General features: G+C 46.9%; 1 protein-coding gene across 3 annotated transcripts in view; it reads right to left on the bottom strand.

Moving 5' to 3' along the window:
* Window positions 1–13,870, bottom strand: part of GALNS (galactosamine (N-acetyl)-6-sulfatase) — a 38,686-nt gene extending 24,816 nt beyond the window's left edge. The window contains exons 1-6 of one of the 3 annotated variants that reach the window (XM_061565564.1): window positions 13,812–13,870; window positions 9,362–9,466; window positions 5,922–6,045; window positions 5,151–5,225; window positions 2,511–2,613; window positions 2,014–2,157 (exon numbers count right to left, since the gene is read on the bottom strand). In XM_061565564.1, coding sequence (XP_061421548.1) covers window positions 2,014–2,157; window positions 2,511–2,613; window positions 5,151–5,225; window positions 5,922–6,045; window positions 9,362–9,454 — 539 coding nt within the window. In that variant the 5' untranslated portion in view covers window positions 9,455–9,466; window positions 13,812–13,870. Of the gene's footprint in view, window positions 1–2,013; window positions 2,158–2,510; window positions 2,614–5,150; window positions 5,226–5,921; window positions 6,046–9,361; window positions 9,467–11,535; window positions 11,634–13,811 lie in introns of those variants that run through there. The other 2 variants (XM_061565565.1, XM_061565567.1) reach the window with 2 other exon arrangements.
* Between the last annotated feature and the right edge of the window lie 34 nt (window positions 13,871–13,904).

Genomic DNA, 13,904 nt, shown 5'->3' on the forward strand with positions numbered 1-13,904 from the left:
CTGTGGCACCCCAGGTGAGAACTCAAGAGACCAGGATAGTTTAATTTGCAAGGGTGACCAAAAATGGCCCTTCATTTGAGCAGAGAGGGAAGGCAGGCATATATACATCTCAGTGTCATCCCAAGCATGCATCTCTCCATGCTTGTGTGCGCACTTTTTTTAATTTAGTTCCACTCTATTTGACAATGTCCATCGAACGTTTATTCAAATATTTCCGAGGGCAAATGCACAAGATCGACTCACGCGCCTTGTTTCGCTCTTGTGTATCTCGTGTCATATTTACCCTCACTCCCTCTGGCTGGGGTGGGGGGGGTTGACAAAAATCAAAACCACTTGCAGGAAGTCAATGATGATCACCTGCCAGAGGAATATGGAATTCCCTCCACTAGCTCTAGGCCACCTGCATAGACGAGTACCACCCCAAGCGTTGAGCAGAGCAGCAGCAAGCAGCAGTGTACAGGAAGAGCTCCGTTATCTGGCATCCATGGGGAATGGAGTTGGTACCAGTTAATAAAATGTCGGATATCTGAGTCATTCTCACGGTTCACCAAATTTTCCAAGCACATAACACAATTTTGAAGAAAGAAACTAAGCCTACATTTTAACTATGAGATGAGATATCAATATACTATTTTACAGAGGTTCACACCAATAAGTTGTAGAGAAGCAGTGGGGCAGTAGTACAGTCCTGTATGTACGGTGCAGTAAAACAAAATTAGGTTAGGCGGCGCAAGGCGTACACCCACATTACGCAAGTGTCACACCTATAACACTACACTTATACTGGTAGGAACCTCCTGGTTACACCAGCCCATAGGGGATTATTGTGTCCGTCCGTCCGTCGTGCAGGGAGGGGCTGGGTGGGGAGGGAGGGGCTGGGTGGGGAGGGGAGGGTGGGGAGGGGCTGGGTGGGGAGGGTGGGGCTGGGTGGGTAGGGGAGGGTGGGGAGGGGCTGGGTGGAGAGGGTGGGGCTGGATGGGAAGGGGCTGGCCCCCCCAATGGTGCCCTTATAAAACTCAACATTTAACCTACTCACGCCGGCTTGTACCCGCCCTCACAGTCAGGCATATTTGCGGAATACACCACGCCGCCGTTGACCCTGGCCATTGACCGAGCAACCCAACGTTCCTACCAGCTCCCTCCGCAGGAATGTATTAACATAACTTAAGACGACACTATAAATAGTATACTATCACGATAGAGCACAAGCACAACGCAATCACAATGGCGGATGTTTACAATTGAGTTTCCGCTAGCGACGCCACTCAGCAACGTCCTGAAGCCTCCATAAACAACGGATCTATGAGAAGTGCAACGGCAAGATGCCGGATGGCCTTCAAATTTTTTCCGGATATGCTAAGGAAGATTTTTATTGCCGTCTATGAAAGATGCCGGTTAATGGAGCATTCTGGATGGTAAAGTGCCGGATAACGGAGCTTTCCCCTGTATTTTAGAAAATAACAACGGAGAATGCTTCATTATTGTAAACAGGGGTAATGTTAAAATTCCAGCACACACAAACGTCTGCTCATGTCCATGATGCTCCGGGGTCACTTAAAGCCCTCGTATAACAGCCAATCCCTTGCTTCGACAACTATTTTCCAATTATATCGTGCCGCTCATAGCGCTTTGGGGCCGAGGTTTGGGGGGTCATACAGAGACCATCATGCGTGCTCAACCACCCAGGTGCAGGGCTATGACTTGACCAGTGCAAGGTGGTACAGCAAGTAGGTTTATGAAGTGCTTGTGTGGATTTTATGGGTATTAACCTCGCATGCGCATTTGGATGGGTGGCTTGCAGCCTTGCGAATCTGGGCCCAAAGGCTCTAGCGGCCGTGACGTCACCCCCTGGCGTTAAGAATACGGTGCGCCTGAAAGTCGCACAGTTGTGAGTCTCCTTTTTTTTAAAATAACAATAAAGCTTCAAACTTGCATCCGAAAGCCCGTGATTCACAGCTCAGATGTCCATCTGCTTTTGTAGGATGCACCTTCCCGTAGCTACTCGGCACACACCTGCCCAGCATGGCGCTGTTGTTGTACACGGGGATGTTGGGAGTGTCCACGTTGTCGAAGGGCCCAAAGTGGCAGTTGGGGGAGCCGAACCACTCGTGGAAGCCATGCCGGAGGGGCAGGAACTGCGGCTGGTGTCCCAGGTGCCTGTGAATTATTTTGTCACAATTGTGTTAGTAAACATGCTAAGGCAATGTCTTTCACAAATTTTCAGAGGGGGGACCACTTTCGTCGATAAGACATCATCAATGTGAGGGCTGCCACACCGTCTGCAAGGGGTGTTTTCACACGTTGTGTATTGTCGGGGGCCGTACGTCAGTAGCCGCACTAAAGGCCACCAGGGGCAGCCAGTGGCTCGTGGGCCTTGAAATAAAGAACACTGCTCTAAGGCCTGTACCATAAAGTGGTGCACAAACAGAGAAAGCAAGGGGGAAGAACAGTGGCACTTGGCTACACTGAAAACAAAAACCAAATAAAATCATTGTATGCTCATCACGTACCATTTCCCCACAATCTTGTTGATGTAGCCAGCATTCTGTAGCAGCTCTGGCAACAGCAGCTCAGAGTCAGGGATACCACCAACAATCTGTTGGGGGGTGTACGCTACACGCATTCGCACACACAAAGTCAAGTCAAATCAAAGAATCTCCACGATGTACGTGCAACAGAACAGGGCTCATATTTCTATCGGTGGCCCTGCCTGGGCCAGTCGTGGCAATTGCTCATTCTGGTCGCAGGCAACAGGATCTCCACAGGACAACCAATGTCGAGTTCCCACAAAGTGGTACTCATTTAACCAACCCTTGAGGAAGTGGCAGGCTGAGAAAAATTCCAATGCACGAGTTGAACCCGAATTGTAAATTTGCACGTGCTAACCACAGCATCATCTGGCCAGATACAAAAACACAAATACATGATGTCATATACAGTCACAAACTGAGTATTCATAATAAAGGTTTTTGGGTTAGATCGCATTATTTATAAATGTGTTGCAACCCTCCACCACCCGACACGGCCAATCAGTAAAAAAAGTGTCATGTTGACAAAAGATAAAATAGATCATTACTTTAGCCCACCGGTGTATTGAAGAGTGAATCCACAACATTTACAATTTCTGAGTACGACGTTTAGCTGGTAATTACATCCAGCATCATCGAGCAATTTGCCAGAATAGTGGAGCCCTCCACCTGCTCCCGGTCTTAAATAGAAAACATTCAAGTGAGTCTCTAGGCTCTGATACAGGAGGAACCTGTTTAAGATGCAAGTGTACATATAATGCACGCGTATATTCTGCATGTACTTATATTTAATATTTTCATTCTGTTGTAATTATATATAATTTTGTTTGCAGGCAGAGCCATGGTTTAAGGAGGGATATGAATCTGGTGCCCTCAGTTTGAGTCCTGGTCATGGCTAAAATCAGTGGCAAGTGATATCTCTACCTTTCAACAACCCTCACACTGACCAGCATGGTGCAGTCTGGGTAGACAGCCCCCAGGACTGATAATACAATGTGGAGGGGGCCAATATCAATCAGTGTACTGACCAACAGCTCCAAATTATAATAAATTTGTGTAATTGCCCATCATATGACGGGTTCGTAACAGTTTTAAGTTAATGAAAATGACTAAAACGTACAGATTGTAGCTATTATTATTTAATTTAAATGTCTCTATATATCACATGTCGTGTAAAATGACGATAATCTCCCAAAACATTTCCTCGAGGTGACTTTTGTTGAATCAGCACTTTGATGTTGGTTGGATTTTTGCATCTTGACAAATTAGTGACAATTTTGATAAGCCTTTCATGAAAAACAAAATATATTTAAAATTATGTGAAAATCCACTAAGCCTACCCAGCGTTACACAGTGTACAGTGTCAGGCGTTAGGCACAGATCACCAAAACTACATTTGTAATTATGTACAAATTATCATAGATTATTCAGTAAGCCGTAAATTATTTAGATATTTTTTTCTGATATAAATATCAAAATGATGAAGCCACTTTGTTGAGCTATGGTTTGTGGCCAGGTCGCTTCTGAAAAATAAGTTAATACCTCAGTGGGCTTTTCCTGGTAGGGTGGGTATGGTTTAGTTGAATCTGTATGCGTTTGGGTGATTTGTTTACCTTTCTTGTACTTTGCACTAATATCGTCTTTTTGTACTGTTTGTTGTTGGAATGTTCTTACCCGCCCCTACTGGACATCTGTGAAAAAAGAGCTTCATAGCTCATCAGATTCCTCCAGTGTAAATATTCTGATTCTGTATTGGGGAAACTAGAGGTTCCTCGGCTGAAAAGCACCGACACAAGATGCAAGTGCCGATAGCAAGCATCCAAATGTGGCCGGCACACCAATTGTGTGGCATACACGCACGACCACCTTTGTCTCTTCACACGTCGCACCCAATATGCAATTAAGGTCGCGTCAACCGAGGGGAAACTCCACGCCATGTTCAGATACCAGTTGCCACTTTCGCTGAGCATCGCGAGTAGCAATCGAACCACGGTTAATGGAAATGCAGCGCGGTAAAGTAACCGCCACACAACCACTCCAAGAGCACACAAAGGAGAATTAACAACAGGATTCGACACGTTCATCGATAACACTGGAACTTAAAAGAAAACAACATATAGAATCGTTGACATTTTAGGCAATCGTCTTTCTCCATGTGAAAGGGCCATCGTATAGTGTGCTTGTGCACCGCTGCCAATGCAGCATCACCAAAGTGATCAGTTTCATTTGTCACAAGACGGAGTCAATTTGATGTTTGTATTCAACTCTTCGGCCAGGTGGTGCTGTGCTAAAGCACTTGGCTTACAATGGGGAGTGTTTGAGTTCAAACCCTAAATAAATATTTGAATTATGATCACAATTGTGGATCAGTGAAGCCCGTCATCGCTCCGTGATCGAAAAATGAGTACGACTTTGCAGAGCATCAACAGGCGGTGTCCTCGGGAAGACCTGGCTCTGTCTAGAGAAACGCAGGATTTCCACCACGGCCTCAGTGCCCCCTGCAGAGGTCAGCACCGACCGCTGCTCGATTTGACTGACAACACCTTGCCCTTCTCCCCCCGCCTCAGAGCAGGGAAGGTGCGCGTTCACAGGGGAGCCACCGCGCCGTGCCGTGTGATTCACCATTGCGAGCGTGTGCGTTGGTCGTGTAGAAGCCATTTCGGATGGGCAGGCGGCCAGAGAGGAGTGAACTTCGCGCTGTGAGCCACAAACACCATCGGGTGGGGTGACGGCAAACGGCGTGTTAGCATTTGTGGCTCATTAGTCCGAGAAGAAAATGCCAAACAAGAATGGTTAATAATGCTCATGTCTTAAGTAAACCCAAAGCACCGAAACATGGGTTTTCAGCCACCCATGATGGCACCTGGTTCTCAACGATAGTAAGCTGTCTCAGCCTGGTCCCCAGTGACCGCGCAACATTAAGTGGAGTTATACCACTCTTCTCTTCTTCACCTCTAGGCCCTTTCAATCTCAAACCGCTCTCCTCTTCGCTCCAATAATGTAAAAAAAAAAACACACTTTTTTACACGCTTTTATTTATTAAAGCGTGTTTTTGTAAAAAGTATTTTTAAAAGTTTTATTCCTAAGTACTTTCAATGCACATCACCCTCGTAGCGTGATACAATGCAGCAGCATTGTGCTACTTTACTAACCTATTGTGCTGTGTTGCTGTGTACCCACGCTATTCATTAATGCCAATTTCTATAGTGCCGTGGCATTGCAAGCCATTACAAGGGCACTGAACAAGCAACATTGCCACTGCCTTGCTGCTGTCATCTGTCCCAGTTCAGCGAAACTTACAGGAGAGTGGCAGGATGTTTGATCGGCGCATACTATATTTAGCAACGAAGTAGAATGTGCGACAGGGTGAGCGTGTACACGAAGGCTGCGTACAGGGCGAGCAGAGCGGGTTGGCCGTGTAGAAATCCGGCAGCAGCATCCCCTCGGCCGCCATGCGGTCGAGGTTTGGGGTCTCCATGGCTGGGTTCCCAAACGCTCCCAGGTCTCCCCAGCCCATCTGCACAGAAGCAGCAGCAAACCATAAAATAGACCGGCAGATGTGGCGAGCACAACCAACATATCCCATGACACCCATCCGTCCGTAGTGCACTAAACTCGATCTTCATCAACAAACTCTTAACGGTTGAAAAACCATCTTGCCTGCATCATCCTTGGCACCGGCCATCCTCAGCTTGAATCCCTCACCTCCTTCCACTCCCTCCGCTGGCTTCTCTTTACCAGATGGGTAAGCTACGAGACCGCCCGCCTGTGCCACCGTGCCTCTACTTTCAGTCGTCCACCTGCTGTGAAAGCATTTAGAGCTTCCTAGCTCACTGGGACCCTCCTGAAGTAGTAAACTCCACTCAACTCCGGATCTCTCTTCGTTATCTCCCCCTGCACTACAGCTCACAGTAGAACTTTGCAGTGCAGGTCACAGCCTCCTCCTCTCTACACCAAGGACTAGGGCCGTCCCTGCCAGGCGTTGTTTCTCGATAGCAGCCCCCACCGTCTGGAATCACGTCCCGCTGCACATTCACAGCATTCAAACTACACCGACTTTTAAGAGACACTTAAAGGTCCCCACCTCTTTCCCCTGCCTTCCGAGCTAAACTGAGCTTGGCTCTGCACCTGAAGTGTCGCGATTAATTACGTCTGTGAAATATTGTGCACGTTACAAACTTACATTTTATTGTTATTAATGTTGTCCATTCAGGGATGCTCCTGTGGTGCATTGGTTAGTGCACTGGACAATTAAATTCGATTTCCTGGCATGGCGGTCAAAACATTGGGCAAGTTTCCTCAATCGCCCTACTTCTATCTGACCCATCAGTAGTTGATACACGATTGGCAGTCACGTTTGGTGGGATAAAGTACGTGTGCTCCCACCTCCTCCAAGCCGTCTGGCCAGCTTGGCAGAGTAGACCAGATACCATATAGTGTCTCTCTAGAGCTCCCTCTAGCGGTGGCCAATCTGCCAGCAGGGGGAGATGAAAGTAATTTCAGGGCTGCACCTTTTCTCTTTGACCCACATCCATTCTTAAACATTTGAATTCACGTCACAACTCTCAACACAAGCGGTCGTCTTTTTTTTTTATACTGTTATTTTTTTTGACCCTATCTACGTGACTTTACCGAAAGACCCAAAAATATGTGTGTTTGTTTAATGTACATGTATCATGTAATATTTTTGTAAAACATATTACTAACGTATGTTTCTTTATAAGAATAGGTTTTACCCTTTCTGGCAACAAAACAGGTGTTCAGATGTTAAAACACCAAACTGAAACCTTTTGCAAGGAATCATGTCTGCATTTTGGCATCCTCTGGTCTAACAAGGTTAGAGACTAGGCTCTAAAGAAAGCTATCTCTGGTGTGGACCAATCAGTTTCAAAGACAATGCATATACTATCAGAGCATTTTTTTGTTTGCATGTTCACCACAAGTATATGTGGTTAATGCAGACATCAATCCTTGCAAAAGGTTTCAGTTTGGTGTTATAACATCTTAACACAAACTGTTTAATTGCCAAAAAGGGTAAAACCTACTCTTATATTTTGATACTGGCAAGGGAGGTCCCATGATGTATTTCTTTTTCACGTAATTATGTTAGAGGCAAAATACATTGGGGGGAAAAGCAAACTTTTATGTTTCCTTTGTGTGCTTAATATTTTATCAAACAAAAATGGAAAGTTCAGTCAGCTGAGAAGCTTGATATTGATCAAATCCAAGAGAGTTATAATAGATGTCCCAATTTTTGATTGCAACATTAATCCCCACGCCGACGGATATCTCAATATTCTCCGGATATGCATGTCAGCCTATTTCTACGGCGTCTTGAGGAGCAGTTAGTTGCACTTGGCTGCACTCATAATCCAAAACCGAATTGCAAAAGCACAAAAAATGTACACATTTCTGTGCATTTGCCTTCAAGCACCTCAAAAGCGCTCTACATAAGTTATGCAATAATATTTTTGTCTTCCAAACCAGACACCCTTTAACTGAAAGCTTTGGTGGACATAAATACCTGGCATTGCTTTCTATAGCTCTGCAGAGTTGCAGCGAGACACCTCTCAAACGCAAAGGCGTTCCAGAATTTTGGTCCTTCCACTGAAAAAGTGTGATCTCTGGTTCTTTTGAGACAATGCATTGGAAAATCATCATCATGGCTTGGCTTCGCGAACGAAGATCTAGGAAGGACATCCACGTCTTCTGCAAGCACCATGGTGGCTGACGAGGCCTATGCGGGACAAGCAGGTCCTGCCACAATGGCTGCAAGTATAGGTCTCATCTGGGATGGGTGCTGAGGGATCATGGTTCTTCCTCCTCCTTTTGTCCTCCATACGGGCCCTGCGGGTATCTTCGAAGAAGGAGGTGGCCTGGTGGACTGTGTGCCGCCAGGAGTTGCGATCAGCTGCTTGTGTTGCCCACTGACGGTGATCGATGCAGCAAGCAGTGAGGGACTTCTTCAGGGAGTCTTTGTATCGCTTTCGTGGTGTCCCTATGTCGCGATGGCCAGAGGACAGTTCCCCATACAGCACAATCTTAGGTAAGCATTGGAAAATAACTAAGTGCCAATCCAGGGGGCTCACAGATTCTGCAACGGAATAGAGGGCACCACTTGGCTGGGGGAACCCTGTTATTTGAGCATGTAAATTAGAAAAGCCCAAACATGATTCAGTAAGCCACACATGATTCTTCCAGGGTCGGTAAGATAAGTATCACTCCGAGAGATGTCAACCGAGACCTTTAGAATGTCCACAAATGACTAATTGGCCATCAATGATACCGAGCACTGGCCCACAGGACAGGTGGACAGTTGACTTCCCCACCCATCCTTGCCGGTCATCTCCCCTGCCTCCGCTAAAGCCCAGGGCTCAAGACCTTTATTTTTTTTCTCTATGACTGACTGCCTCTAGAAAACAATCACGCCGATTTTGTACGGTATCTCAAAATGCGGCTGCATTTACGCGCTACACGAATCCAAATTGTATTATACAGTTAACATCTCGCCACGCTGGCGAGATGTTAACTACCTCGCCCGATATGCAGGAGGTTGTGGGTTAGATCCCGACTGACACCTGTATATTTGGAGTTTGCATGTTTTCCACGTGGTCGTGTGGTAGAGTATTTGGCCGCTATACATTTCCACACGATAAGCCACTTCATTGGGCTACCATTTGTGGCCAGGTCGCTTCTGAAAAATATCTGTATAGTCAGTGGGCCTTACCTGGTAAAATAAAAAATAGTTTAGTTTTTAGTTTAGATTAATTTGCATCTCAGCATGAGCGTGCGTGACCTGTGGTGTAGTTGCTGGCCATAGGTACAGTACTCACGTCGTCCATTAGCATGATGATGATGTTGGGCTTGGAGCTGGAGGCCAGACCCAAGCACAGCGAGCATAGGAGCACAACCACCACCCCACACATTGCGGCACGTGCCTGTGAATGGCAAGCACAGAAACAAACAGTTCAACTCTTGAGATGTGGAATCAGTATTGAGCCGTCAATACTCTTATTCCACGTTTATCTTCTCAGAGGGGGTCCCAGCATTGTGGAAATAACCTTGATTTCGATTTAAAGCTTTCGTGACTGCAGGGATTCATCTTCTTGGTTCTTTCGGTAAAGTCACGTAGAAGGGAAGTAATAAAATAATAAAAATAAAACATAATAAAATAAAATAATTCTCACGACGGCTGCTTGCGTTGTAGCCGAAACGTCGTGAGAATTATTTTATTTTATTATGTTTTATTTTTATTATTTTATTACTTCCCTTCTACGTGACTTTACCGAAAGGACCAAGAAGATGAATAACCTTGATCTTTCAAGATACATATCCGTTGAATTTACTGAAAATTTCGTGATGGAATTGCAACAACAAAACACATATTGGAAGCTCCTAGAAGAAAACTGGCTAGGAAGTAATGGAGTTTGTAACGGATGGGTCAATTGTGGAGGACGGTAAGGGGGCTTGGTTATGGAGACCGGCACTGGAGTGGCACCCAGAGGTCAGAGATGAAGTGGAAGACCTAACGCCGGACGAAGGTTAAAGTTTAATTTTTGGATTTAAAGCTTTCGTGACTGCAGGGATTCATATTATTGGTTCTTTCGGTAAAGTCACGTAGAAGGGAAATAATAAAATAATAAAAATAAAACAATAAAATTCTCACGTTTAAAAAACCTGCCACTTTTTTCAAAAAATGTCTTGCTGTGGTTTTCACACCTGATGATGATTGCTTGCGTTGCAATCGAAACGTCGTGAGAATTTTATTGTTTTATTTTTATTATTCCCCTTTTACGTGACTTTACCGAAAGAACCAAGACTATGTTAAAGTGTATTTTTTTACCGGGTGAGGACTCAAGAGCTAGGTAGTTTAATTTGCAGGAATTGACCAGGGTCACCAAAATGTACAGAATCAAACGGCACAGCCACGAAACAAATAGAAATCAAGAGCATAAGCAGCTGTTACATGAGAAAACGTGGTGTGACTGTGATCCGTAAAAATCCCACTAAGGTCGGGTGTCCGTCATGCAAGAACTGCGGTGATGGCAGGAGGAAGTGAGGACCACCCCCAACATTGCAAAGCTACGTGCAAGTGCACATCTTCACACCAAATACAAATATCCCCCGTGTAGCCTTAGCAGACCGTTGGAGGCAAGTGCTATTTGCGAGCACCTATGGAGGCCTGCATGACACATGGGTGGTGAGAGCCACGCCCGGCCGCCTTTGCCTCCCCAGTGTAGATGTTTACACACTACTCATTTAAGGCTGAGTCGACCTACACAAGTGGACCACACTACACACACATTTCAGACGCCAGCGCGTCTTCCAGCTATGGACCGTCCTCATCTGCACTGACAGATCCGAGGCAGTGAGTGGAAATTCCACATTCGTGTGACGGCTGGGAAACCTAATTCTTCCACGGTCGATATACAATACGCATCTGCACAAGGCGACAACACACCCGACAAATGTAAGCAAAAATGTATTAATACAACACACGGCGCCTGTGTATAATAATAATTACATCTGTATAGCAGCGCTGTTCATCAAGAATCTCAAAGCGCTGTACAGAACACAGCCCCAGCAGACACTCGATATACAAATTTAATGAATACATTTTTTTTAAATAACAATAAAATACAATTTTAATAATGGGAAGCGTATAAATAGGTTTGAAGGCGCATTTTTTAAATGTCCACAGACTCAGAGATCCCTCTGATATTTCGTAGAAGAGCGTTCCATAGCCTGGGGGCTACACGGGTAAACATCTCGAGTCACCCCATAGGGGGCCATCCATTGAGTCCGTACGCACAAATCTGTCAAAACTTGACCCCTCCCCCCCTCCCTGTACGCACGCGGACTTTTTTATACCCCCCCTGCCACCTACGAGACCTATAGAACGGCCGATATTTAATCCACGCAGAAACGACCAAGGATTAACAATATTAACGTGTTTAAGCACACAGATAGTCCACCGCCGGCTGCACTAAAGAATGAGGTTGCGTACCTTTAAAAAGGTGTGTCTCGTGTCCGCTAGCTTCAAACGCCGGCTGAACCCAGTCGAACAGGTGACGTATTATATCGGACTTTCATCATCACGCGCGCGCAATGTGTCGGGCTGAATAGCAGCAAGGCCAATGACGGCAAATTATCGAGGCTTCACCACCCCCCCCCCCCCCCCCGTTTCCTATGCGTACATTGTCAGTAGACCTCCCATACACGAGCGTACGCATTTGGCTTAACCCCCCTCCCCCCTCCATACTAAATGGATGGCCCCTAGACCCAAGCCGCCTCGACCTGGGAAAGCAGATCCGCATCATGGCCAGATCGTAGGGACCTGGAGGGGACACGTGGGTTCCCAGCATGTGTGCAACGTTGTTAAAGCTTCCTCTCCACATCAAGCAATCGAGCCCCTCCCACCCCATCTCCGCTCCTCCCTCAAGACCTCAAACCTCTTCCTCCCTGGCCCCAATCCTTCCCCTCCATCCCTAGGGTCCACCCCCATGGCCCCAATCCTTCCCCTCCATCCCTAGGGTCCACCTCCATGGCCCCCATCCTTCCCCTCCATCCCTAGGGTCCACCCCCATGGCCCCAATCCTTCCCCTCCATCCCTAGGGTCCACCCCATAGCCCCATCCTCCTTCCCTCCATCCCGAGGGGCCACCCCCATGCCCAATCCTTCCCCTCCATCCCTAGGGTCCACCCCCATGGCCCCAATCCTTCCCCTCCATCCCTAGGGTCCACCCCCATGGCCCCAATCCTTCCCCTCCATCCCTAGGGTCCACCCCCATGGCCCCAATCCTTCCCCTCCATCCCGAGGGTCCACCCCATGGCCCCAATCCTTCCCCTCCATCCCGAGGGTCCACCCCCATGGCCCCAATCCTTCCCCTCCATCCCTAGGGTCCACCCCCATGGCCCCAATCCTTCCCCTCCATCCCTAGGGTCCACCCCCATGGCCCAATCCTTCCCCTCCATCCCTAGGGTCACCCCATGGCCCCAATCCTTCCCCTCCATCCCTAGGGTCCACCCCCATGGCCCCAATCCTTCCCCTCCATCCCTAGGGTCCACCCCCATGGCCCCAATCCTTCCCCTCCATCCCGAGGGTCCACGCCCACCACCACCCTCATTCCCGTAGCCACGGACCCCACGCGCTCCCCACACCCCTCCACACGCCCTCCCCGTAGCCCCACTTCGTACCCAGCGTCATGGCACCACCCCGTGTTGGTGGAGTCAGCATTGGGGGGGACCAAATCTTCCAGGGTGTCTGGGGGTCCCAACCCAGAAAAAATTAACCCGTAAAAACAAAGTTTTTCACTCTAAATCCTTAATATGCGTGGCGGCTAGAGTCCTCTCGTCCTCTGGCTTGAGATGGCTGCCACCTATGGGTCAGATGATTGTCTGCCAGCATTAAGCAATTGGTAATTAAATATTTTTTTTAAAAATCCCTAAACAGTGTAAAATTTTGGAAAAAAAAATGTCACGCAAATTAATTGTCACGCACAACGAGTCTGTGTGGAAAATGTCAGCTCGATTGGATCACAGGAAGTGGGTTAAAAAAGACCGAAAGATTTGCACGGTCGTAAGCAAGCAAGCAAGCACGCAGCAAGCAAGCGAACTTAATATAAAGGATTTAAAAAGATCTGAATTTGAAAACTCATTTCCTACCTAAAATATTTAAAAATTCACTAACTCATGGGATGGACTTTTTTTTTACAATGTCTAAGAGTGTATTGTATTACATTGCTGTTTTTACTTGTTTACCATTTCTTGTTTCATTGTATGTAATGGCAGAGATTAGGGATTAATAAAGGACAACCAAAACCACAATAATATAAACAGAAATCTATGCATTGATTTATATGAAGACAGCCCAGATATTGTGGCCAAGGTTTAGCAAATTGTTGTTTTTATTTACATAGCATAGCAATTAATTTTTTATAGCAAAATATTGGGGGGGGGGGGGCATTTTGAGCATACTGTATTTGAATATTGCTGTGTGTCCCCCAATATATACTATAATTATATTATAATTACGGCCTTGGCTAGAAGCGCCTTAGAGCCAAAGGCGCTGTGTGTGCACGTGGAGGCGAGACAACTCGCGCCGACAATCGAGGAAGTGCGGTGGCTTGCTGCTGGCACGCGAAGCAGTCGCCAGTTCACGCGCCTCGACTAAACGCAGCGGCCCCGAATCAACATCGATTATCCCCGCAGTGAATGAACAACAACAACAACCGCGGAGTGAATGAACAACAACAACAACCGCGGAGCGAACCGAGACACGCACACTCAACTCGCAATCACTGCGCCACCGCTCCTCCACGATTCACCACCCGTCGATCCGCCGTAGGATCGATTTCACTACTACAATACTCACCCC

The sequence above is a fragment of the Lethenteron reissneri genome, chromosome 35 (genome assembly GCF_015708825.2).
Source record: "Lethenteron reissneri isolate LAM-NWPU_2019-01 chromosome 35, ASM1570882v1, whole genome shotgun sequence".
Taxonomy (NCBI): Eukaryota; Metazoa; Chordata; class Hyperoartia; order Petromyzontiformes; family Petromyzontidae; genus Lethenteron; species Lethenteron reissneri.